This window comes from Salvelinus alpinus, chromosome 26, assembly GCF_045679555.1.
Source record: "Salvelinus alpinus chromosome 26, SLU_Salpinus.1, whole genome shotgun sequence".
Taxonomy (NCBI): Eukaryota; Metazoa; Chordata; class Actinopteri; order Salmoniformes; family Salmonidae; genus Salvelinus; species Salvelinus alpinus.
This window is the reverse complement of record NC_092111.1, coordinates 13,978,144-14,005,074: the sequence shown is the minus strand read 5'-3', so window position 1 is coordinate 14,005,074 and position 26,931 is coordinate 13,978,144. Positions and strand designations below refer to the sequence as shown.

Below are 26,931 nucleotides of genomic sequence, written 5' to 3'. Positions count from 1 at the left end.
ATCTAGCAGGCTCCTGATCTGGAACAGGGACAAGCATTGTGTAAATTGCCTCCAGAAAAGTGAGCATATGGCCGGTGTTGTACGGGCCCAGTGTGGCATTGTGATGGAGGACCCCGTTTTGAGTGATGGCAGCACACATAGTTATATTACCCCCACGCTGTCCAGGGACATTGGTAATTGCCCTCTGTCCTATTACATTTCTTCCGGGGCGCCTGGTTTTGGTGAGGTTGAAGCCAACCTCATCCACATAAATAAATTCATGGCGAATTACATGGGCATCCAGCTCCAATACTCTCTGTAACAGACAAAAGGATATACAGATGAGTAAATATGGTATGTCGGAAGTACTGGAAGTAGTGTTGCATACATACCTCTACAAAGTCATGTCGCATATTCTTGACTCTGTCAGAGTTTCTCTTAAATGGCACCTTGTAAAGTTGTTTCATCGTCACTCGGTGCCGTTGGAAGATGCGTTGTATGGTCGACAGGCTTACAGCATTGATGTTGTTAAATATGGTGTCATTATTCAAGATATGCTCTCTTATCTCTCTAATCCTAATTGCATTGTTGGCCAAAACCATATTTATAATTGCAGTCTCTTGTACATCTGTAAACAAGCGTCCTCATCCTCCATGATGTCTTTGCCTTTCCACTCTGTACAGAATTCAAACACAGTATGTGTTAAGCATAGGAACTGTAAACAATGTACAAAAAAATGTAGTACAGCATGATAACCAACCTCATTCATTCAATGCAGTGCAGTAAATGGATGGCTTAGAGTTACAAATGTTTATGCAATACTATGCAGTCATACATATTTTACAGTACATTACTGTAATGCTAAAATAGTCATTAGATAGTTGCATACCTGTTCTCATTACTGAAGGTTCGAATTATGGACGCCACTGTAAATCGACTCAAGTTGGGCTGGACTCAGTCCAGCCTCTCTCATGGTCAAACCGTGGTTGATCACATGATCAACAAGTGTTGCCCTAATCTCATCAGAGATGGCTCTCCTTCCTTCTCTTCTTTGCCCTCGTTCTCTTCTTCCTCTTCCTCTCCCTCCTACTCCTCTTGCTCTCTGTCCATTGTTGGCATCCATTGTTCAAAACAGGTAATCTGACCTTTGACCTATTTATAGCCTATACTACAGTAAAGCAGTGATTGGTTAGTGATCAGTTAAGCTATTAGTGTTTGCACATGTGAGGAGTGTGTGTGTGACCTGGTGAATAAGTGTAGCATTTTGATTGGTTGTGTTTGGAAAAGGAAAGCAAGCCACTTCCTGTTAGATTTTGTGTTTTAGGTAGAGAATTGTGTGTAGTGTTTTGAAAAAAGTGTTTTATGCAATTGACAACTGAGTCAAAGGCTGAGAAATAGCTTATGGTTTTGGATATTTGGTGTGTAGTTTTGCACTTTGAGTGAGAGGTTTCAAAAATCATGTGACATGAAAAGATTTTGTGTGTAAGCAGTTGGAAAAAACTGTAATACGCGCCAGAGCTAATCTAATTCTGCCATGAGAGCTATCATAACCTGTTGCATCTACGTGGCTAATCTGACTGGAAGTGACTCTGTTCTCCCTCTCCTCTCATTATCTTAATAGCTGTCCATTTGGAAACATGCTCGCACAACAACATGGCTTCAAGCTGTGGGAGAAAGTCCCAGGCTACCAGTGTGTGTGTGTGTGTGTGTGTGTGTGTGCGTGTGTGTGTGTGTGTGTGTGTGTGTGTGTGTGTGTGTGTGTGTGTGTGTGTTAGTGTGTCCTCTCATGAAGAAAATTCATTGACACAGCTTCTTCAACATAGAACATCCATAAAAAGACAAACTTAGTTACTATAACGTGCCTCACATTACAAAAATGCCTGTCCTATTCATACCAAGTGATACATGTCTTCGTTATTCAGGAAATACTGTATAGGCCAGGCCTACTGAGTTGGTGTTGTAGTTAAAAGCTTATCGAGAGCAGGATATCTCTTGACACAATGATGAAAATAATCATGGCCTCTAAACCTTCAAGCTGCATACTGGATCCTATTCCTACTAAACTGCTGAAGGAGCTGCTTCCTGTGCTTGGCCCTCCTATGTTGAACATAATAAACAGCTCTCTATCCACCGGATGTGTACCAAACTCACTAAAAGTGGCAGTGATAAAGCCTCTCTTGAAAAAGCCAAACCTTGACCCGGAAAATATAAAAAACTATCGGCCTATATCGAATCTTCCATTCCTCTCAAAAATTTTAGAAAAAGCTGTTGCGCAGCAACTCACTGCCTTTCTGAAGACAAACAATGTATACGAAATGCTTCAGTCTGGTTTTAGACCCCATCATAGCACTGAGACTGCACTTGTGAAGGTGGTAAATGACCTTTTAATGGCGTCAGACCGAGGCTCTGCATCTGTCCTCGTGCTACTAGACCTTAGTGCTGCCTTTGACACCATCGATCACCATATTCTTTTGGAGAGACTGGAAACCCAAATTGGTCTACACGGACAAGTTCTGGCCTGGTTTAGATCTTACCTGTCGGAAAGATATCAGTTTGTCTCTGTGAATGGTCTGTCCTCTGACAAATCAACTGTACATTTCGGTGTTCCTCAAGGTTCCGTTTTAGGACCACTATTGTTTTCACTATATATTTTACCTCTTGGGGATGTTATTCGAAAACATAATGTTAACTTTCACTGCTATGCGGATGACACACAGCTGTACATTTCAATGAAACATGGTGAAGCCCCAAAATTGCCCTCGCTAGAAGCCTGTGTTTCAGACATAAGGAAGTGGATGGCTGACAACTTTCTACTTTTAAACTCGGACAAAACAGAGATGCTTGTTCTAGGTCCCAAGAAACAAAGAGATCTTCTGTTAAATCTGACAATTCATCTTGATGGTTGTAAAGTCGTCTCAAATAAAACTGTGAAGGACCTCGGCGTTACTCTTGACCCTGATCTCTCTTTTGACGAACACATCAAGACTGTTTCAAGGACAGCTTTTTTTCATCTACGTAACATTGCAAAAATCAGAAATGTTCTGTCCAAAAATGATGCAGAAAAATTAATCCATGCATTTGTTACTTCTAGGTTAGACTACTGCAATGCTCTACTTTCCGGCTACCCGGATAAAGCACTAAATAAACTTCAGTTAGTGCTAAATACGGCTGCTAGAATCCTGACTAGAACCAAGAAATTTGATCATATTACTCCAGTGCTAGCTTCCCTACACTGGCTTCCTGTTAAGGCAAGGGCTGATTTCAAGGTTTTACTGTTAACCTATAAAGCGTTACATGGGCTTGCTCCTACCTATCTTTCCGAGTTGGTCCTGCCGTACATACCAATACGTACGCTACGGTCACAAGACGCAGGCCTCCTAATTGTCCCTAGAATTTCTAAGCAAACAGCGGGAGGCAGGGCTTTCTCCTATAGATCTCCATTTTTATGGAACAGTCTGCCTACCCATGTGAGAGACGCAGACTCGGTCTCAACCTTTAAGTCTTTACTGAAGACTTATCTCTTCAGTAGGTCATATGATTGAGTGTAGTCTGGCCCAGGAGTGTGAAGGTGAACGGAAAGGCTCTGGAGCAACGAACCGCCCTTGCTGTCTCTGCCAGGCCGGTTCCCCTCTCTCCACTGGGATTCTCTGCCTCTAACCCTGTTACAGGGGCTGAGTCACTGGCTTGCTGGTGCTCTTTCATGCCGTCCCTAGGAGGGGTGCGTCACTTGAGTGGGTTGAGTTACTGACGTGATCTTCCTGTCTGGGTTGGCGCCCCCCCTTGGCTTGTGCTGTGGTGGAGACCTTTGTGGGTTATACTCGGCCTTGTCTCAGGATTGTAATGTTGGTGGTTGAGGATTTCCCTCTAGTGGTGCGGGGGCTGTGCTTTGGCAAAGTGGGTGGGGTTATATCCTTCCTGTTTGGCCCTGTCCGGGGGTTTCTTCGGATGGGGCCACAGTGTCTCCTGACCGCTCCTGTCTCAGCCTCCAGTATTTATGCTGCAGTAGTTTATGTGTCGGGGGGCTAGGGTCAGTTGGTTACCTGGAGTACTTCTCCTGTCTTATCCAGTGTCCTGTGTGAATTTAAGTATGCTCTCTCTAATTCTCTCGTTCTCTCTTTCTCTCTGAGAACCTGAGCCCTAGGACCATATGTCAGGACTACCGGGCATGATGACACCTTGCTGTCCCCAGTCCGCCTGGCCTTGCTGCTATTCCAGTTTCAACTGTTCTGTCTGCGGTTACGGAACCCCTACCTGTCCCAGACCTGCTGTTTTCAACTCTTAATGATCGGCTATGAAAAGCCAACTGAGATTTATTCCTGATTATTATTTGACCATGCTTGTCATTTATGAACATTTTGAAAATCTTGGCGCTCTCTAATTTTCTCCTTCTCTCTTTCTTTCTCTCGGAGGACCTGAGCCCTAGGACCATACGTCGGGACTACCGGCCGTGGTGACTCCTTGCTGTCCCCAGTCCGCCTGGCCTTGCTGCTATTCCAGTTTCAACTGTTCTGCCTGCGGTTATGGAATCCCTACCTGTCCCAGACCTGCTGTTTTCAACTCTTAATGATCGGCTATGAAAAGCCAACTGAGATTTATTCCTGATTATTATTTGACCATGCTTGTCATTTATGAACATTTTGAAAATCTTGGCTCTCTCTAATTTTCTCCTTCTCTCTTTCTTTCTCTCGGAGGACCTGGGCCCTAGGACCATGCGTCGGGACTGCCGCCCGTGGTGACTCCTTGCTGTCCCCAGTCCGCCTGGCCTTGCTGCTATTCCAGTTTCAGCTGTTCTGCCTGCGGTTATGGAACCGCCACCTGTCCCAGACCTGTTGTTTTTCAACTCTTGATGATCGGCTATGAAAAGCCAACTGAAAATTATTCATGATTATTATTTGACCATGCTTGTCACTTATGAACATTTTTGAACATCTTGGCATAGTTCTGTTATAATCTCCACCCGGCACAGCCAGAAGAGGACTGGCCACCCCTCATAGCCTGGTTCCTCTCTAGGTTTCTTCCTAGGTTTTGGCCTTTCTAGGGAGTTTTTCCTAGCCACCGTGCTTCTACACCTGCATTACTAGCTGTTTGGGGTTTTAGGCTGGGTGTCTGTACAGCACTTCGAGATATTAGCTGATGTACGAAGGGCTATATAAAATAAAATTGATTGAAAATTGATTGATAGCATTGCTTTGATAGTCGTTTTTTTTAAAGCAGTCATAGAGAATGGTGTATGTCACCATCAAAAAGACTGGTGTGTCTGTCCTCTTACACTGAACAAAACTGAGAAGTGTCTAGGGGCAGGGGTTAGGGGGTTATACTGGACTAGGCCAGTGTTACTGTGAGGTCATTGCTCCAATAGAGATGGAGGGTGATATTATGAGTGGATTTGAGGGCTCTGTGGAAAGGGGAAAGTCTCAGTTGAAGAGAAAGCTATGATGGTTTACAGTAGGTCTAAGGCAGTTATCACCAACCCTTTCTGAGTCAAGATCACTTTAATTTTTACCCCTTTTTCTATCCAATTTTGTGGTATCCAATTGGTAGTTACGGTCTTGTCTTGTCACTGCAACTCCTGTACGGACTTAGGAGAGGCGAAGGTCGAGAGCCGTGAGTCCTCCAAAACACAACCCAACCAAGCCGCACTGCTTCTTGACACAATGCCCACTTAACCCGGAAGCCAGCCGCACCAATGTGTCGGAGGCAACACCGTACATCTGGCGACCGTGTCAGCGTGCACTGCGCCTGGCCCGCCACAGGAGTCGCAAGTGCGCGATGGGACAAGGACATCCCTGCCGGCCAACCCCTCCGCTAACCCAGACGATGCTGGGCCAACTGTGCGCCGCCCCATGGGTCTCCCGGTCGCGGCCGGCTGCGACAGAGCCTGCACTCGAACCCAGAATCTCTAATGGCACAGCTAGCACTGCGATGCGGTGCCTTAGACCACTGTGTCACTCGGAAGGCCCTGTCAAGATCCCTTTCTGAGTCAAAATGCCAGCCGAGAACTCCCGCTCAGATTTTTTTAAACATAACTTAAAAAACGTAAGCCTATACAACATTAACCCATTGAAAACAGTACTGTAGCAATGAGGTTTGTGCAGTAGGCTATAGGCCCAATACATTACCACCGCATATTGGCTTTGCTTGAATTGCCTTGCCAATGCATTGTTGTTCTGACCATTGTTTTTAAATATATTTCAAAATTTGAGGTAGGTTATATGATCACACCGGTAATAGATCAGTTGTTGTATTCTGAGTGAGCATACATTTAAGTATGTTTCTGACCTAAAGGTGCCTACATCTGATGGCCAGTGTCATCGGAGGGAGAGAGCAGCAGACTGAGGGTCCGCCTGTCAACGTCCCTCTGCTCTCCCTTTCCTCCCCTGACACTGACCAAAAAGGGACACATTCTTCCAGCTGATGGCGAAACTCGAGTCTCACCACATTATTTCTGCCTCATGCATAAATTCAGGTTGTCACTCCTATGAGCAGAGAAAGTGAAATATTTCTAAATATTAAAAAAGACCCAAGCTGCTAATAATAACGCAAGCATAACGATACACTTTCCTACTCAATCCTTACATCTGCAGTACTGGTTGTAGCGCGAGTGGAAGTGGGAAGAACACGCATTTTATGGCTTATAAAAGTGTTGAATAAAAAGTGTTGACAGTGCTGAATAAGAACTTAAAGCGAACTCACTCATAAAAACAGCAGCTTTTTTCTGTATTCTTTAGTCATGGTTTTAAAAGTGGTGAAATCTCACAGTATAAATTTTGCTGTAGCTTTCTTTTAGGTCTGCTACGTTACGGCAGACACTGTAATCTGAGTGCACTTGATTTGCTCTCCGGGCCCGCAGGGAAGGCAGAGTTTGTACCTTCAGACTAGTTCAAAATGGGAACATTTCGCCTACCTAGTGCACCTACCGCCAACAGCATGAGAGGAATAAAAAAAAATAGGAAAGCAAGCCGTAATCATTTTTTGGGGGTGAAAAATGTTTGGCGATCGACTACGAATGCCTTGGAGATCGACCAGTTCGGTTGGTAACCACTGGTCTAAGGACTGTTGATCAACCTGTCATAAGAACGACTACAAACCAAGCTTAAGAAAGGCTCTAAATCATAAAGCAAAATTAAAGTATTCAGAAGTGAATCCATGCAACAAGTGACCAACAATAAGGGCAGTCTGAGAAAAGAATGATAGCCTGGCATAGAGATGTCATTCTGTGGGTAACGTAAACTCACTCACCTTTGTACATCGCCTTGGTCTGTACAATTGACCGTATTTTAGCGCCCAAAAAACATAATACTTCCAGATCAACTGTAATGTCAATACCATTGTAAAGCACAATTTCTCCCCTTTCCAACAAAATTAATGACATGACCTTCACGCTGCCCGTTTCTGCATAATTCAAGAAAGCAATGAGCTCTGTTGCGTCTTTTTAAAAATGGCAGGTGGGGAAGCGAAACTAATGCGTGATAGTGAGAAGGAGAGATGTCGTGTGGGAAAAGTGCTTTTTTTCACTCTATCTGTCCAACTTATCACCTTATCGCCTCAAAAATTTAAATAAAACACCATAAAGAGTTTATATAATGTGTCATTACATACCTATTTGAAGGTTTGTGTCGAATTTGAATCGGGTTTTTACGGCGGTGCTAAAGTGATCTTCAGAAGTAAACAGTTTTTTTTGAGAGTCGTGATCGCTTGCAGTGATGACGCAAAAAAATGACTAGGTATCCCCCCTTAACCCCCGTCACTGTGCATTTCTTGTTTTTAAACGATGAGAGAAGTGCTACACCTGGTGGAGAAATTGTAAGACAGAAATAGTTGCTTTATGCGTGCTGTACGTTACGGCAAGACACGTCACGATGTAACGGAGGGTCCGTTTTTTTTACTTTTCTCCAATACTATAGAGCCATTACCATATCGATCAGCGCTTGAATAGAAACGTAGTTCACACCCCAGATTTTGAAGTCAACACAGTCCCATTCGTTTTCTTTGCAGCCTCGTATGAATGTCGTGGTTGCGCACATTTGTACGGAATGGGGTGAGTTTACGTTATATGATAGATTTGTACTAAACTAAGGCCTACCTCACAATGAATAGGTATATAACTAGCAAATTATATCAAGTGAGCAATTAATTAATGAAGGACTACAATTCTGTTCTGACACTATTCCTGTAGACCTAAAGTACCCTCTTAGGGCTGCCCCATTTTGAAGGTAAAATATTATTAAAATGTAATAACAAATGTAATAACAATGAGCACAAGGTTGTCATCCACTTATAAGCCTACATGTATAATATGTTGCTGTTACATTTCATGTTAACATGATTTACTGTATCTTTACACCCTAGTAGTGAACCTATTATAACATAAATGTATGGCCTACACTACAGAGTCTGCTGTTATGTATCAAGTAGTGAGCACTCTGACATTTCCTCATAAAACAGCCGATGTTGCCAATAACATCTCCTGTCCGGCAAAGCTCGCAATACATAGGTCCCTAGCGCCCAAATAAGCTTTGCCAATTGAAGATGTACTGTTTTATGGCAGTGTCTGGTACACCTGCACTTGACTATAAACTAATCTCATGGAATGGAAAGGATCCTTGCATGGAAAAATAGACTACAACCAAAACACAGCATTGCTGTTGTAACCTTCTTGGCCGACCCTTACAATGCATTATTCTAACTCAATCTGACCAATTTTCAATCCTGGCAGGGATGATAAAACGCTTTCAGCATTGTATCAATCTAATCATTCGAAAGCCGGCGCTACAATGCAACTCGTTACAGTAGCATATTTGAATAGAACATTAGAAGTTGATAAGATAGAGGGCAAAATGTCATATCAACTACCTTCCCGAAAAAAACATCGACATTGCAGACTAACGTTAGACAGTCATGCAGCCAGTGAAATCACTGCAGGACCAAATCATTCGAAATAAAAGCAGTTTATCACAAGCATATCATAAAACCCAAGACACACAGACACACTCCCCAGACATATGCCTGGTTGATACAACTAACGTTAGCGAGTAATCAAGCTATTTTGCTTGTCAGGACCGGGTACAGCAATCTCCTCAACATCCATATCTTATTTAGTATGATTGGAGAATGAAGAACTCGCGTGACGAGAAGAAGCCGCATACTTTGATAAATTAACTATACTTACACATCAACCGGAGTATTGAGGGATTAGAAGTGAAGTAGTGAAGAATGTGGTGCACTGAGGTAGCTAGTAATCCGATTTTCCTTCCTCCCCTAAGGGGCTATCGGCTTCTATCCCTGTCGATATGACTATCAGCCTCGCTGTCTCCGCTCGTGCATCCTGCTAGCGCCCAGAAGCCTACCCTCGCGCTCCGTACAATAACAAAAGAAGGAAGATATTGTGCGCGTGAGTGTCTCCCTGAGCACCAGCCAATGGGGACTCCGGTCTCAAAGGATTGGCAGCTCTCAGCCAATAGTGACGCGGCTTTCACGGCTGGGCCCGGTGAAAGATTGACATATCAACGCGATTGTTTTTTTTAAGTGGCGCCGCGGAGATTACCACGCCCCTCCACGACTCCACTTTGTCCATACTGTTAATGACTAGTGATGTGTGTTGTAGGCTATTATTTTATTTTTTTACCTTTATTTAACTAGGCAAGTCAGTTAAGAACAAGTTCTTATTTCAGTGGGTTAACTGCCTTGTTCAGGGGCAGAACGACACATTTTTAATTTGTCCGCTCAGGATTCGATCTAGCAACCTTTCAGTTACTGGCCCAACGCTCTAACAACTAGGCTACCTGTCGCCCGAGTAAGCCTTCACACCACCCCAAGTTTGATGACTATTGTATTGTTTATTATGTCCCTATTATTTTTGCACCACTAAGCATTTCACTGTTGTATTCGGCGCACAGCACTGCGCACATGACAAATAAACTTTGATTTGATTTGACCCTCATTTGTAAGGGTCAAAGGTAATTTTAGAGTGAAACTGAAGGGGCATGGCTAACAATGACAGACAACAAGGTACCATGGTGACAAATAGGGCAATTAGTACTCCACTTCTCTTGGGTAATACATTTGATCTACTGAACTCTAGAAAGGGTGTGGTAACTTTTTTTCTAAACCAACCATCAAATCAAATGTTATTTGTCACATGCGCCAAATATAACCGTTGTAGACCTTACAGTGAAATGCTTACTTACAGGCCCTTAAACAACAATGCAGTTTTAAGAAAATACCTAAAAAAAAAATGTAAGAGATAAGAATAAATAATTATTATAAATAAATAACAATAGCGAGGCTATATACAGAGTCAATGTGCGGGGGCACCGGTGTCAACATAATTGAGGTAATATGTACATGTAGGTAGAGTTATTAAAGTGACTATACATAGATAATAACAGAGAGTAGCAGCAGCGTAGAAGGGGAGGGGGGTGCAATGCAAATAGTCTGGGTAGCCATTAGATTAGCTGTTCAGTAGTCTTATGGCTTGGGGGTAGAAGCTGTTTAGAAGCCTCTTGGACCTAGACTTGGCACTCCGGTTTCGCTTGCCATGCAGTAGCAGAGAGAGCAGTCTATGACTAGGGTGGCTCGAGTCTTTGACAATTTTTTGGATGGCAGGAAGCTTGGGCCCTGTGATGTACTGGGCCGTACGCTCTACCCTCTGTAGTGCCTTGCGGTCGGAGGCCGAGCAGTTGCCATACTAGGCAGTGATGCAACCCGTCAGGATGCTCTCGATGGTGCAGCTGTAAAACCTTTTGAGGATCTGAGGACCCATGCCAAATCTTTTCAGTCTCCTGAGGGGGAAAGGTGTTATCGTGCCCACTTCACAACTGTCTTGGTGTGTTTGGACCATGATAGTTTGTTGGTGATGTGGACACCAAGGAACTTGAAGCTCTCAACCTGCTCTACTACAGCCCTGTCGATGAGAATGGGGGCGTGCTCGGTACTCCTTTTCCTGTAGTCCACAATCATCTCCTTTGTCCTGATCATGTTGATGGAGAGGTTTTTGTCCTTGCACCACACGGTCAGGTCTCTGACCTCCTCCCTATAGGCTGTCTCATCGTTGTCAGTGATCAGGCCTACCACTGTTGTGTCATCAGCAAACTTAATGATGGTGTTGTAGTCGTGCCTGGCCGTGCAGTCATGAGTGAACAGGGAGTACAGGATGGGACTGAGCACGCACCCCTGAGGGGCCCACGTGTTGAGGATCAGCGTGGCAGATGTGTTGTTACCTACCCATACCACCTGGGGGCGGCCCGCCAGGAAGTCCAGGATTCAGTTGCAGAGTCCCAGGGTCCTTAGCTTAGTGATGAGCTTTGAGGGCACTATGGTGTTGAACCCTGAGCTGTAGTCAATGAATAACGTTCTCACATATAGGTGTTCCTTATGTCCAGGTGTGAAAGGGCAGTGTGGAGTGCAATAGAGATTGCATCATCTGTGGATCAGTTGGTGCGGTATGCAAATTGGAGTGGGTCTAGGGTTTCTGGGATAATGGTGTTGATGTGAGCCATGACCAGCCTTTCAAAGCATTTCATGGCTACAGACGTGAGTGCTACGGGACAGTAGTCATTTAGACAGGTTACCATGCCCCTTCAAATCAAATCAAAGTTTATTTGTCATGTGCGACGAATACAACCGATATAGACCTTACAGTAAAATGCTTACTTACAGGCTCTAACCAATAGTGCAAAAAAGCTATTATGTGAACAATAGGTTGGTAAAAAAATAAAACAACAGTAAAAAGACAGGCTATATACAGTAGCGAGGCTATAAAAGTTGCGAGGCTACATACAGACACCGGTTAGTCAGGCTGATAGAGGTAGTATGTACATGTAGATATGGATAAAGTAACTATGCATATAACAGAGAGTAGCAGTGGCGTAAAAGAGGGGTTGGCGAGTGGTGGTTGGGACACAATGCAGATAGCCCGGTTAGCCAATGTGCGGGAGCACTGGTTGGTCGGCCCAATTGAGGTAGTATGTACATGAATGTATAGTTAAAGTAACTATGCATATATGATAAACAGAGAGTAGCAGCAGTGTAAAAAAGAGGGGGGAGGCACACAATGCAAATAGTCTTATGGCTTGGGGGTAAAAACTGTTGAGAAGCATTTTTGTCCTAGACTTGGCATTCCGGTACCGCTTGCCATGCGGTAGTCGAGAGAACAGTCTATGACTGGGGTGGCTGGGGTCTTTGACAATTTTTTGGGCCTTCCTCTGACACCGCCTGGTGTAGAGGTCCTGGATGGCAGGCATCTTAGCCCCAGTGATGTACTGGGCCGTACGCACTACCCTCTGTAGTGCCTTGCGGTCAGAGGCCGAGCAATTGCCGAGCCAGGCAGTGATGCAACCAGTCAGGATGCTCTCGAAGAGTCAGTACAATTCTGTTGTAATGTACCATTTGTATGACATTCTGTGATAAACAAGTGCCACTCGCGTGGCATATGTGAGTGCTACTACCTCTACCTGAGCCCCAGGCTTTGTGGTACAGGTCATTAAACGATTGCTTCTGCACCGCAGATTGAGGATCCAGCCCCCTTCAGCTTTTCTCTAAGATACAATAGAGTTATAGGCATAAAGAACTGTCGTGAAACTCTATCTAACTCTCCATTGAAGTGCCATACATACCTGCCTGCACAAATTCTCTCCAAATCCATGTTCAGGCAAATCCAGGGATATTCAAAAAAGTCAGGCCTGATCTGCAACACACACCAAGGGCTGTACAGTCACTGTACATCTTCACTTTGTCTCAGCCTTTCCCTTTCTGCCTAACTACCTTAACCTAAGATGACACCACCATAAAACTCAAACTCGGCCTCACCCAATCCATTTTGATCAATTCCTCTTCCACAAGCCTTCCCTGCTTGACCTCCGCCCCTCTCTCATATATCTCTCTCTCACATTCCCTCCTACTCTAGCTCAAACCCAACAGGGTCACCTTCAACCCCCCTTCTCTGATTACAAAACATTCAGTATTGACATTGGAGGCAGACATACCTTGCATTTTATCACTGATCCAATTATGCAAGAGGGCAATGCTGATAAAGGTATTCAGGCGAAGGACTTTTTAAAAAGAGAGGTGGAGCAATTCTAGCTCGATCTCATATTTGTTGGCTAACAATGACCATAGGAACTGACAAGAAAGCACAAAAAGATATGGGAGCAGGCTAGAGCAATAAAAATAAATAAAAAAACACAGCCCATTGTTCTAACAAAAAGTTTGAACAGTTCAACGTCTTTTTGGTCCTAAATTATCACAATCAGTGATGTTACATTCCACTGATGGTCAATATACACTCACCGGACAGTTTATTAGGTACCCCCATCTAATACTGAGCCAGACCCCCCCCCCCCCCCCCCCTTCGCCTCCAGAACAGCCTGATTTATTTGGGGGATTCTACAAGGTGCTGGAAACGTTTCACAGGGATGATGGTCCATGTTGACACAATGGCATTGTTGTTGCCGATTGGACGGCAGTACATTCATGCTGCGAACAGTCCGTTACATCTCATCCTAAAGATGCTCTATTGCAGGGGTGTCAAACTCATTCCACGGAGGGCCTAGTGTCTGCAGGTTTTTGGTTTTTCCTTTCAATAAAGCCCTAGACAACCAGGTGTGGGGAGTTCCTAACTAATTAGTGATGTTAATTCATCAATCAAGTACAAGGGAGGAGCGAAAACCCGCAGACACTCGGCCCCCCGTGGAATGAGTTTGACACCTGTGCTCTATTGGGTTGAGGTCTGGGGACTGACCAGGTCTGGGGACTGACCAGGCCACTTAAGTAAACTGAGCTCACTGTCATGTTCCAGGCGATGTTTTTCCACTCAATTATCCAGTGTTGGTGATCGCGTGCCCACTGGAGCCGCTTCTTCTTGTTTTTAGCTGATAGGAGTGGAACCTGGTGTGGTCGTCTGCTGCAATAACCCATCTGTGACAAGGATCGATGAGTTGTGCATTCCGAGATGCCGTTCCGCACAACACTGTTGTACGGCGATGTTATTTGTCTGTTTGTGGCCCGCCTGTTAGCTTGCACAATTCTTGCCATTCTTATTCGACCTCTCTCATCAACAACCTGTTTTTGCCCACAGGACTGCCAGTGACTGGATTTTTTTTGTTTGTCCCACCTTTTTAAGTTAAACATAAACACGGTCATGCGTGAAAAGCCCAGGAGGGCGGCCGTTTCTGAGATACTGGATCCGGTGCACCTGGCACCGATGATCATACCATGCTCAAAGTCGCTTACAGTAGGTCACTCATTTTGCCCATTCTAACTTTCATTCGAACAGTAACTGAATGGTTCATGGCTGCCTTATACAGCAGGGAACAAGGTGCCGTACCTAATAAATTGATCTGAGTATCCTACAACGCTGTCTCTCATGGCATGACAACACAATTATTTAAGATCAGTATACCCACATAAACATAAGCTTTATACACCACACAAGGTTTGTTTGTGAGAAAGACGGAGTTGGTTGAGATTTGTGATTAGAATTACAGAGCAGAATTTGAATTAAATCGCCTTTTTTAAGGTGTCCTTGAAGTTTACTGTTAAAATGCTTGAAAACAGTTGATAAGGATACTGGCTCGCCACCATTCATCTTCCATGTTGATACTGATCTGTCATCTTGAACCAATTAAAACGGTTTGTGTAAAACTTAAATATTTGACTACAATAACACATTTCATTGTGGAGTCAGACCACTCCCATAGAACTCAAATAATTGTATGGATTGCTCTGATTGTCTATGCACACACATCATACAACCATGTAATGACAGTAGTACTAAGACAGTTTCCTTAAATTACAATTTATACACTTTAACAGAGTATATGTGCACTTCATAATACAGGAGACCAAAAAATGGTGATACTTATGTTTTATTCAATAGCAATTAAAGTACAGAAGTTGTCATTAACATATTTTGTATGGTTAGGTAATACTGCACTGTTGGAGCTAGAAACATAAGCATTTTGCTGCACCTGCGATACCATCTGCAAAATATGTGTATGCGACCAATAAAACTTGATTTGACATCGAGAAAAAAAGGTTTGACAAACCATATTAGGCATGGTTGCATATCAGTTGCTGCTAGAAGCGTGAAACAGTGACGGTTCTGTTTCCGTACATTCCTTGCAGCTTTTTTTTCTGCACTACTTTGTATTGCCGGGTCTAGTTACTTAGTCCACAGTGACAAAAATACTTCACCCTAGAGAAGAACAGGTTCCATCAACTACATATCTGTGGCCATAGCTTTGAATGGAATGCAGAGGCATCCATACACATATTCTGGAAAGAGAGAGGGTTGTAAAAACCAGTAGGCACAAAGCACTCCAGCAGTGTAAACACATTTCTTTGCATTATTAGATTATTATTTTCGATTCCAATTTCAGTTTGCACAATCTTAACATTTGATCAAGTTGGTGTACGTTTTTGAAGCAAAGCACCCCTGATTCCAATTGCCTTTGGCTTATTGTAAATTAGTAGTTTATGACTACTCAAGACACGTACACGTTGCTACAATAGCACAAAGCAGTGATGTGAGGTTGGCGTTTCAGCAGGTAAACTGAGTATTGCCTTAATCTGTGAGATTGGAAAGAGAACTTGTCACTAGTAACTTGTTGGGACCCCAACCTCCCCCCCGTAAACATTTTAATATGTTTGAAAATAATAGCGCCCCTTGTGCGCACTGACTGTAATACCGTATTTCCTGGTATGGTACAAGAACGGTATGAACATCTAGATACTGCCCAACCCCAGTGTAGAGTTTGTGAAAACTTTATTCAGTCCAGGACACAGGCAGACAAGCTCAGTGATGTTATTAAGCAGTTTCTTCCAAGCTGAGGAGTGGGGCATGGTTTACTGGTCATGGTTTACTGGGCGACCGAGGCGTGAACGCTCCAGAGGTCTCCAGCATGGTCTTCCGACGCGCTGTCTCTTTGGCGACGTTGTGATTGAGCCGTCGCAACCGTTCCTAGAGAGAGGGAGAAAGAGTGAAACTCAAGTGAGCATTGGAAGTCAGTAGCTTGACATAATATACCACCTGAGCTGCATGAATTCAAAATACACACAACAAAGCAGAATTGCCATGCCTATTGGAATTAATGTATAGATAGATACATTGGATGAACACTACGTCACTGAATTTGACAGTGACACACATACAAATAGAGTGTTAGATACAAGGATAGGAGTAAAAAAAGGCCCACAAAATTGTATAAGATACTGCACAGGCAAAGAAAGAAAGCATCCAAGCTCTTGCTTTGAGCCACTGACCTGAGCATTCTGTAGTATGTTGTTGACCAGCACCACCCTGCGTCTTGCATTCAGCAGCTTTTTCACATAGGGGTCCAGGTCTAGCACCACCTTCTGGTGCTCATTTATCCTGCACAGCTCTAAAAATGAAGGGATGAGATGAGGATGACCGACAGGATGATTGGCTTATCTCATAAAGAAAATGGATAAGGCAGCAGCCATTTTGGTAAGATATTCAGCTATTGTTCAAGCCTTCAATTTGTAGGATTGATTCTGTATATAATTAAAAGCAATGTATTTTTTATGACCTCATGAGAACCAGGCAGCACAGGAGCTTGTACAAGCCTTACACACATGCTTCGAAACCTGTGATTATACTAGTCACATCACAGCAGCCTCTGCCTGTCTCACACAGGGGTTTTCATGGGCTTGGCAATGGGCTTTCTTTCACAAGGTCAAGTGCATTAACCCGGCACCCGTCCACTTCCCTGTTCCCCCGGGAGTGCATATTAAGCATGTAAAAGTGAATAGTTTTACCTGTGGCTAGATTGTCTATGTGTTCTCGTAGTTCCACCTGGCTTTCCCTATAACAAAAAAACAACACAATAGCATTATAAATACAGAAATATAGTAAAGTAACAAAATCATGACTACTACAACAGACCGAGTGGTTACAGCAGAAGACATTGATAGCTGTAGCCTAGGCCTACAGCAAGTAACACATGAATGAGGAAAGGACACATTCAGAATGTCCCTCCATAAAAACACGCCACTTTGAGACAATTTACTTTTCGTAGCAGGTTAGGAGAGCATTTTCTCTCACCCTAACCCTTTTCCTAACCTTAACTCCCTAACCTGCTACGTTAATTATCTTAACCTGCTGTGTAAGTTCTCCTAGCCTGCTACGAAAAAAATGTGTAGCCGAGCTACCGACACAGAGAATAGTGAGGCACTGGACAGAAGAGGCAGACTCAAAGCTGCAGGACTGTTTTGAGGATACTGATTGGAATATGTTCATCCACCCAGGACTCATCCATCAACGTTGAGAAATATACATTGTCAGTCACAGGCTTCATTAGGAAATGTGTTGATGATGTACCCACAATAACAATCCGAACATACCCCAAACAAAAATCCTTGGTGAACGGAGATATCCGTACAATTCTGAGAGCTCGTACTGCAGCATTCAATGTCAGCAGAACGAACCACGATGACTCGGTGGCCAGCAACGTGTACAGGGCAAGCAGGTACAAGCTCCACAAATCTATTAGGGATGCAAAAAGACAATACAGACTCAAACTTGAATTTATATTAGACAACTCAGACTCGCAACGCATGGGACAAGGACTACAGACTATCACAGACTACAAAGGCAAATCCAGCTGTGTGATGCTAACTGAAGCGTCCATCTCAGACGAGCTTAACACATTCTATTCCATCCAGGAAGGACGGCCAGGCGTATTCTCAGACATCTTCAACCTGTCCCTGTCCAGGCTGTAGTCCCCACCTGCTTTAAGGAGCCCACCATCATCCAAGTGCCCAAGAAAAACAAGGTGACATGGCCAAATGACTATCGCCCAGTCATTATGAAGTGCTTCAAGAGGCTGGTCATGAATCAAATTAAAGCCAGCATGCCAGGCACACTGGACCTGACCGCAAGGCCCTCCAGTACATCACTGGGACCGTGCTCCCACCCATCCAGGACATCTACTCAAAACGGTGCCTGAGGAATACCCACAGAACCATCAAGAACCCCATACACGAGCTGTTCACTCCCGATACAGTCCGCCTGACGGTAAAGAACATGAGGTCTGATACCAAGAGGCTCAGAGACAGTTTCTATCTACAAGCCATCAGACTGCTGAACACTTGAACTGGACTGACCACCTGCTCTGATTCCCCACACCTTAGCACACATGCACTCACACACACATTCATGCTTCAGATATCTTTAAAAACAAAAAAAGTAGGGGGGTGGATCAGAAAACCAGTCAGTATCTGGTGTGACCACCATTTGCCTCGTGACACATCTGCTTTGCTTAGAGTTGATCCGGCTGTTGATTGTGGCCTGTGGAATGTTGTCCCAGTCCTCTTCAATGGCTGTGCAAAGTTGTTGGATATTGGCGGGAACTGGAAAACGCTGTCGTACACGTCGATCCAGAGCATCCCAAACATGCTCAGTGGGTGACATGTCTGGTGACTATTCAGGCCATGGAAGAACTAGGACGTTTTCAGCTTCCAGGAATTGTGTACAGATCCTTGATGAACGGGTCGACAATGGGCCTCAGGATCTCGTCACGGTATCTCTGTGCATTCGAATTTACATAAATCAAATGTTTTTCTATTCTATATCGAAGTGGCGTGTTTTTAGGAAATCTCCCTCCCTGGGACTAAACCCCTCCTTCTGCAACTGGATCCTGGACTTCCTGACGGGCCACCCCCCAGGTGGTAAGGGTAGGTAACAACACATCTGCCACGCTGATCCTCAACACGGGGGCCCCTCCGGGGTGCGTGCTCAGTCCCCTCCTGTACTCCCTGTTCACACATGACTGCATGGCCAAGCATGACTCCAACACCATCATTAAGTTCGCCAACGACAACAGTGGTCGGCCTGATCACCGACAACGATGAGACAGCCTATAAGGATTAGGTCAGAGACCTGGCAGTGTGGTTCCAGGATAACAACCTCTCCCTCAACGTGATCAAGACAAAGATGATGATTGTGGACTACAGGAAAAGGAGGACCGAGCACGCCCCCATTCTCATCGACGGGGCTGTAGAGGAGCAGGTTGAGAGTTTCAAGTTCCTTGTTGTCCACATCACCAACAAACTATCATGGTCCAAACACACCAAGACACCTGTGAAGAGGGCACAACAACGCCTTTTCCCCCTCAGGACACTAAAAAGATTTGGCATGGGTCCTCAGATCATCAAAAAGTTCTACAGCTGCCACATAGAGAGCATCCTGACTTGTTGCATCACCACCTGGTATGGCAACTGCTCAGCCTCCAACTAAACCCAAGGCACTACAGAGGGTAGTGCATACAGCCCAGTACATCACTGGGGCCAAGCTTCCTGCCACCCAGGACCTCTATACCAGGCTGTGTCAGAGGAAGGCCCAAAGGATTGTCAAAGCCACCCTAGTCATAGAATATTCTCTCTGCTACCACAGGACAAGCAGCACCGGAGTGCCAAGTCTCATTCCAAAAGGCTTCTTAACAGCTTCTAACCCCAAGCCATAAGACTCCTGAACAGCTAATTCAATGGCTACCTGGAGTTTTCGCTGCTGCTACTCTCTGTTTATTATCCATACATAGTCACTTTACCTCTACATACATGTAAATATTACCTCAATTACCTCGACTAACCTTCAGTTGATTTTAGTAAATACTTTAACACTTTTTCTTAAAACTGCTTTGTTGGTTAAGGGTTTGTAGGTAAGCATTTCACTGTAAGGTCAAACACCTTCTGTATTCGGCGCATTTCACAAATACAATTTGATTTACTAGGGAAGGAGGGGCTGGATCACGGGACTTGTCATGATGATGGAATTAGCTTATTGCCGCATTCGAAACAACTGGGAACTCGGAAATCTCCGACTTCCGATTTCAGTTCTTTCAAGACAATTGAGACTATCGGAAGAAAACTGAGCTCATGCAACGGTCATGCAACACATAATTCCAAGTGGGGAACTCTGGACTCTTTTCAGAGCTCCGACTTTCCACCTGAAAATCTGACCTCGTTTGTTCCGAGTTGTCTTGAACGCACCATATGTGTCTAGCAAGCTAACTAGCTGTGATTGAAGGGAACGGCATCTAGCAAGTACAATTGAAGTTGAAGCAAAAATCTTGCTAGCTACCCACCTCACTGAGTGCACATGAAGATCAAGCTGCTGGACAGCTGGTTTCAAGAGGCCAAGCAGTCCCTCTGCAATTGCATCTTTCCCTGACGGTGTCTCCACAACAGCTAGGGCAGCCATTCCTCTTCCAGATCCAGAAGTGATAACAAGAAACGTAAAGCACGCCAGGAAGTAGCTCTGTGACGTAGCTGTAAAACCTCTCCATTTTCCGTCGTCAGGTAGTTAGCACCATTTTGTAAGGAAAGGAGAGAGGGAGAATAGGCTGGCCTCAGTTTATATATATTTTTTAAGCAGATACTGTTTTAATCACTGTAGCTAGCTAGTGTAGTTCGTATTTTAGTAGTATCCGTAAGAGCAAGGTGAAATAAAACATCTAGTGAGTAGTGGATCCAGATCTGTCGGTTGCAACTAGCTTTAACTGGTCTATCGCTCAAGCTAACGAGCTTGCTAGCAAAGTGATACACGAGTATTCGAAAAACAAGCAACGATCAAAGTGAGTTTACCAATGATCGCCTATCGGACTTGTTTGAGACAAAGTTGACTGTTTTTAGTTAGATATTTCGTAAATACTACGTTGGCGAATAATGTTCAGGCTCGATAGGACGCCAGCCTAACTTGAGTTTACAGGCTCCTATTGTTTTTCGCACAGTCACAGCCTACTTCGTTAATTAGCTAGTTAACGTAGTTAGCTAGCTTTCGTAGTTGTCCGGTCTCTCGTAGGCATTCAAAAGCAGTGAAGTCGACTCATTTGCTACATTTGTTTTATGAACTGGACGTGTATGTTGTGCCGTTCGGGAAAGTCCATGATATGTTTATTTCGAGCCGGTGGCGTGGCCCTTTTGCGTATTTTCTTCAAATTATGTATCCAACATTAACGTTAGTTGGCAAATGAAAGGATACTAGCTAACTGCATACCACAACTAGCCAAACGCAAGCTAGCTATCTACTAACTAAGCTGACCATTTTGCCAGCTAAATATAATGTATTATTATGAAACTAGCTAGTAACATTACCTACGACCTTGAATGGTTATGCACAGATGGAATGGAATGACCAACACCAGTATATTTCCTTTTCCTGGCTCGTGAAATAGTTTTTCTAACCAATTTTTTCCCCCAACTACACCCTCCGACTTTGACCTACCCCACCCTCCCTATCCCTTTCTATCCCTCTCATATGTTGCTGGTTCCAAGGAGTTCCAGTGAAGTCAAAATGAGTGCTCCCTCCTCCCAAAAAGTCGTGCTGAAAAGCACCACCAAGCAGTCCCTGAATGAGCGGTGAGACGCGCTACGCACCCTGACAGCACTAAGCGAGGCGAAGGTCGAAAAAGTGGTACAGACGGCCCTAGTGTGCTCTACTACGGAAGGCCACTGTTGGGGACCAGACCTGGACGCTAGACTACCCGGGGCAGACGTGTGCGCTGCTCACTCAAAATGCATGCCATATTCACCGTTTACTGACATTAGAAGTTTGGCGTGTCTTTTGTGTGAGCAGCGCACACTTAGACCCAAGGAGAGAGGGTAACAGTGATGCTTGGTAAGGCGATGGCCGAGAATGGGCACAGGCCGCACTCCTGATATGCCCCGGCACTCCTCTCTGTGTGTCACACATTGGTGCAGTCCCAAAATATACTGTACATATGGGAGAGGAGAGACCAAACCAATGAAAAGGGGAGGGTGCACCCTCCCGCTCCTCTCCCACCCTCTCTCTACACACACACAACTCTCTCTCAACTAAATGACAGTTTGTTTAGCCATTTTGTGTCCTTTTCCTCTTCTTTGCTACCACTTTCATTTTCAGTTCTCTGTGCTCTGAAGTCTTTCTGTGAGACTAGGTGCCCAGTCCTAGCCCGGACGTGACCAACCCCCCTTTTCTTGCTCTTCTCTCCCCCTTTTCCTCCTATTCTCATATGTGTGGTGTGAGCACAAGGCACGGTCCGGGCTGTAAGTGGCTGGGTTGCCAGATACCCCTCCAGTCCTGGGCCTCCAACCTCTGCCAGGCCTTTTTCGCAGGCTGATGCCATCAAAACAGGGTGGCGTGGAGGCCTGTAAGTGGCAATCACTCTCCTCTCTTGTCATCCACTTTCCTTTCTCTCTGTTTTCTCTTCTGCCTTTCTCATTCTTGTCTTCCCATCTGTTCCAGTGTTTCATCTGCTGCTTTTTCTATCTTTCCACTTTTGTTTTATTTTAACCTAAAATGTGCTGAATTGCTTCCAGAAAGCATTTTGGGTTGTCAAATACTTAATAATGAGAGAGAGCGAAACAAAGAGAGTGAGGTGCCAACAAGCGGGGCATTCATAACACACGCCACAGCTCCTGTGGCTGTGTCCATGGTATGAGAAATGACTTGATTTGGAACCATCCCTCCCCCTCCGTATCCTCTCTCTCTCTCCCTCCTTTTACCCCCTATCTGTCCCGCTTCCCCTCCCCTCCAAAGCTTCACTACCATGCTGAAGAACAAGGCGCCGACAGCGGTGAGTGTGCGAGCAACCATGCAGCAGCAGCACATGGCCAGTGCCCGCAACCGCCGGCTCGCCCAGCAAATGGAGAACAGGCCCTCTGTGCAGGCTGCTCTGCACCACAAGCAGGTGAGACAAGGTGATCCAGCTCAATTAGTCTTTCTGCAATTCCTCACCTTCTCAACAGTATTGGAGGAGACGGTCCAAGTCCCTTCTCTCGGGCCTTCTTCTCCAGTGCATTTTGAGGAGGAATCGGGGAAAGATGAATTGAGAGAGCCAAATGGGGGAGGCATCTGAAGCACTGTAAACAGGTGAGATTGCGAGAGGAATGGCATACCGGAAACAGGCCATGTTCTACAAACGTGTAAGAGGGAGATGGGGTACAGGAAAAAGGCTTAATCAATAGATATTAGGAAATGCTTGACGCAGACCTAGAGGGCACCATAGAGCAAAGGTTAATATACAGATCACATAAATGGCTGAGTGTTTGGGTCAAGCACTGAAGTGACAACTTGACAAATGCAGCACAGGAGTTCAACACCTCCCTATCACTTGGTATCAACCTTCCACCTAACCCTCCCAGAGCCTGAAGCAGCGCCTGGGGAAGAGCAACATCCAGGCCAGGCTGGGACGGCCCATCGGGGCCTTGATGCGGGGGGGCGCTGGCGGCCGGGGTTTCGCTGTTGGAGGGATGCGGGGGATGACGAGAGGAGGCCTGCGAGGCCGCGGCAGAGGAGGAGCCTTAAGGGGCGCTATGGCTCTGAGAGGTGAGCATTTGGTACCACACAGCAAAGCCTACTGGGATTGATGTTTTGCTACAATGTTAGAACTGAAAACGTTGGCTTCATAAATTGTTGAAAGACATTTAACGAGACATTTAATTTCTCTTAAATGTTCTATTCTGGGGCTGGAATATACTTTCAACAGGGACGTCCAGGCTTTTAAATATGACTCGTACTTTTTTGCATGGGGGAAAGGCAAACTTTTTATTATTTTAAGGGGTGACGTGATCTCATCTGTAAACTAGCTTGAGCAAATACACCCTGCTGAGTTGAATGGAATAGTCCAGGTGGATCTGTCATAGTATGGCTTCACCCCCTGGTTTACTATCCATCCCCTCAACTTGAGGGAATGTGGCTGTCAATCATCGTGACTCCACCCTCCATAAACCCCCTGCTGTCCTGGTTGGTCCTGCACCTGTTGTGCTACTGAGCATGTGGTGACAAATCTAACAGCTGCACTGTCCCTGCTTATCCACACAGTCACCCCACACCCACTTCTACACATTCCCGGTGGAGGGGATTAGGGATTTTAGACTGCATTTAGACAACAACAAAAAATGACAGTAATACTTCAAGTGAAATTCATTGAAATACATTGGCTTGGGCCTCCCGGGTGGCGCAGTGGTCTAGAGCACTGCATCGCAGTGCTATGCTGCGCCACCAGAGTCTGGGTTCGCGCCCAGGCTCTGTCGCAGCCGGCCGCGACCGGGAGGTCCGTGGGGCGACGCACAATTGGCTTAGCGTCGTCCGGGTTAGGGAGGGTTTGGCCGGTAGGGATATCCTTGTCTCATCGCGCTCCAGCGACTCCTGTGGCGGGCCGGGCGCAGTGCGCGCTAACCGAGGGGGCGGGTGCACGGTGTTTCCTCCGACACATTGGTGCGGCTGGCTTCCGGGTTGGAGGCGCGCTGTGTTAAGAAGCAGTGCGGCTAGGTTGGGTTGTGCTTCGGAGGACGCATGACTTTCGACCTTCGTCTCTCCCGAGCCCGTACGGGAGTTGTAGCGATGAGACAAGATAGTAATTACTAGCGATTGGATACCACGAAAATTGGGGAGAAAAGGGGATAAAAAAAATTAGGAAAAAGAAATTAAAAAAAGAAAAAGAAATACATTGGCTTTAAATGATCCAGGTTTAGAATGTAATGGTGTAGATACAAGATGTGCACTGTGGTCACATATGTTGCATACAATGCAGAACTGTGGCATTCCAGGATAAAAAAAAACAATGTTGGTCATGGCATTTGAAGTGATATTAGTGCACTTTCACTGTAGAACGAATTGTTATTCAGTCTGAATACCCCATGCCTAGTTAGAACAGAAGTAAGTGACTTGAGAATACATGGGCAAGGCACCCAGCAAACACCTGTAACCTGTCTGTCATGGCTAATGTAAAACAAGTTGGAGTATAAATAACATGCGTAACATAGAACTTGAATAGTTAAGCTGCTTTAGTTAAGTTGGTGGCTGAGATGTGGGTCAATGGTGGGCATATAAAATGTTTTTGTGTTCACTTGACAACTTTGTTCTTAAACTGAAATGTGGTAAGCTAAGTCACTAGTTAACTGCTCCTTTGTAACATCCTGTGTCCTGATAGGGAATCGCCTTTCCCCAGGCATGGGCATGATGCGTGGCAGAGGGGGTCCAGGCCGTGTGGCCCTCCGTAGGGGGATGCGTCAAAGAGGGGCTGCTGGTCGTGGAGGTGCCTTTGGCCGAGGAGCTGGAAGAGGAGTGGGAGCCAGGGGTAAGGAACTGGATTCAGAGTTCGGATTCATTTCATCTGTAAATTGACACGTCACAATCTACCTCAAGTTTCTTGTTTACATGAACACTTATACAGGAACCATTTTGTTAACGCATTGTGATTCCATCTTTAATTTTTTGGGGGGGGTGTTGACCACCATCTTTCCCTCCAGGACGAGGTGGTCTACGTGGGCGTGGTGGCTTCGCTGGCAGGGGTGCTGGCCGCAGTCGCGGGGGTGGAAGAGGAGGTCGCGGCAGGGGTGGTGGCCCAGGAATGACCCGCGAGCAGCTGGACAACCAGCTTGACGCCTACATGTCCAAGACCAAGGGCAACCTGGACGCTGAGCTGGACGCATACATGGCCCAAGCTGACCCAGAGGGCATGGAGTGAACCAGGACCTCCACTGTGAGAGTAGGGACTCCTTCAACAGGCCCACACTGAGACAGTACTGATAACATGAAAGACGCAGAGAAGCTTGTATAGTACTATTACACCACACAAATGTAATGATAAACGCACTTACATAAACTCTGCACTGTTTCACATTACATGGCTAAAATTTGATGTGATCACAACCTCAGCTTGAATATAAAAAAAACATTCACTGACACACATGCATACAAACACACTTGTTCTAAAATTGTGGGCCTATGAAGAGAACTGTTCGAAATGGAACTTTTTCCTGAATGTGGACATGACCATTCTATCAGTATCAGTACAAAGTAGACTCGCACCTGCACAGTTTGAAACCTTTTTCCTGTGTGTGCATGAAGAACGCAAAGATCTTTTAAACTTGGAATGGACGACACTGACCGGAGTAGACTTCAAGAACCAACATTATCAACGCTCCTGAAATGCCTGCTTTTTGGAAGAGAGGAATGGACGACACTGACCGGAGTAGACTTCAAGAACCAACATTATCAACGCTCCTGAAATGCCTGCTTTTTGGACCAGAATCTCTTGGGAGAATCTGTTTTGAAGCTGAATTGGGACTATTACCGAACTTTGCATCTATGTCCATATGGTTAAAAGTGCTTTAGCTCCATCATGTCTAACTAGCATCCACTTCTTATATTTCGTAAACCTATTTTTTACTACTGTGTTTTTATGTTAGGATTTGTATTTAGTATTGGATGCTCCTTTTACTGTGTTAGCAGAAGTGTACAAAGACTTGACTCTCGAGTAGAAAAAAATCGAATGAGAATTACAAGGGGAATTCTAGAAAAATCTTTTGTGTTTTTATTCTATTTAACGCCACCAACTTAAGCTTTGCTTCTGGAGAATTGAAGTATGTTGCTGTCTTTGGTTGAAACTCCCCTAACAGCATTTAATGGATGCTCGTCATACCAAATAAGCAACTACACGAGATGCTAAATATTTCAATCCAAGTTGCAAAGGTGTGCGAGTGGTCTTCCCCCCTGGTGTCAATTGTAAGAATTTGAGGTTGTCTTTAAAAAAACTGGTTGTTGTACACTACTCAAATAAAGTGAGTGAAAATGTTTTCAGATTGTGTCCATCTGGATGAAACTAAACTCCAAATGCTATGTAATTCCCTCCTTCCAACTGGTTATTGTCATAGAATAGAGAATAAACGTTCTTCTTTTAACATCGTAGTTGTATTGGTTCCATCATGTGTTCTCTCAAGACTAATACACTGTGAGCGCTTTGGTTAAATCACCATATACACTCACTGGCCAGCTTATTAGGTACACCACCCCTTACCTGAAAATGGATTGCTATATAAAGCAGACAGGCATCGAGTTACTGTTCGTTTGAACGTTAGAATGGGCAAAACGAGTGACCTAAGCAACTTTGAGCGTGGTATGATTGTCAGTGCCAGATCCAATATTTCCTTAACAGCCGGCCTCCTGGGCTT

At 44.9% G+C, this 26,931-nt stretch overlaps 3 protein-coding genes across 7 annotated transcripts in view; 1 reads left to right on the top strand and 2 right to left on the bottom strand.

Moving 5' to 3' along the window:
* The window catches only part of LOC139554781 (mothers against decapentaplegic homolog 4-like), a 61,067-nt gene extending 51,681 nt beyond the window's left edge, over positions 1–9,386 (bottom strand). For 2 of the 4 annotated variants that reach the window (XM_071367920.1, XM_071367918.1), the window contains exon 1: positions 9,149–9,386. The gene's annotated coding sequence lies outside the window, so the exon portion shown is untranslated. The remainder of the gene's footprint in view (positions 1–9,148) is intronic. The other 2 variants (XM_071367919.1, XM_071367921.1) reach the window with 1 other exon arrangement.
* Positions 9,387–14,825: 5,439 nt separating this feature from the next.
* On the bottom strand, positions 14,826–20,322 carry LOC139554780 (SNARE-associated protein Snapin-like). The gene is made up of 4 exons (XM_071367917.1): positions 20,082–20,322; positions 16,756–16,802; positions 16,240–16,358; positions 14,826–15,937 (listed from the first exon to the last, which is right to left on the bottom strand). Exons 1-4 carry the CDS (start codon positions 20,195–20,197, stop codon positions 15,830–15,832), a joined length of 390 nt encoding a protein of 129 aa, XP_071224018.1. The 5' UTR covers positions 20,198–20,322; the 3' UTR covers positions 14,826–15,829.
* LOC139554779 (chromatin target of PRMT1 protein-like) lies at positions 20,245–26,661 on the top strand. 2 transcript variants are annotated; one of them, XM_071367915.1, is made up of 6 exons: positions 20,245–20,570; positions 21,271–21,354; positions 22,514–22,664; positions 23,119–23,302; positions 24,909–25,055; positions 25,228–26,661. In XM_071367915.1, exons 2-6 carry the CDS (start codon positions 21,290–21,292, stop codon positions 25,443–25,445), a joined length of 765 nt encoding a protein of 254 aa, XP_071224016.1. In that variant the 5' UTR covers positions 20,245–20,570; positions 21,271–21,289; the 3' UTR covers positions 25,446–26,661. The 2 variants fall into 2 exon arrangements, with proteins under 2 accessions (XP_071224016.1, XP_071224017.1); XM_071367916.1 differs by lacking the exons at positions 20,245–20,570; positions 21,271–21,354 and adding an exon at positions 21,481–21,613.
* Positions 26,662–26,931: the final 270 nt, after the last annotated feature.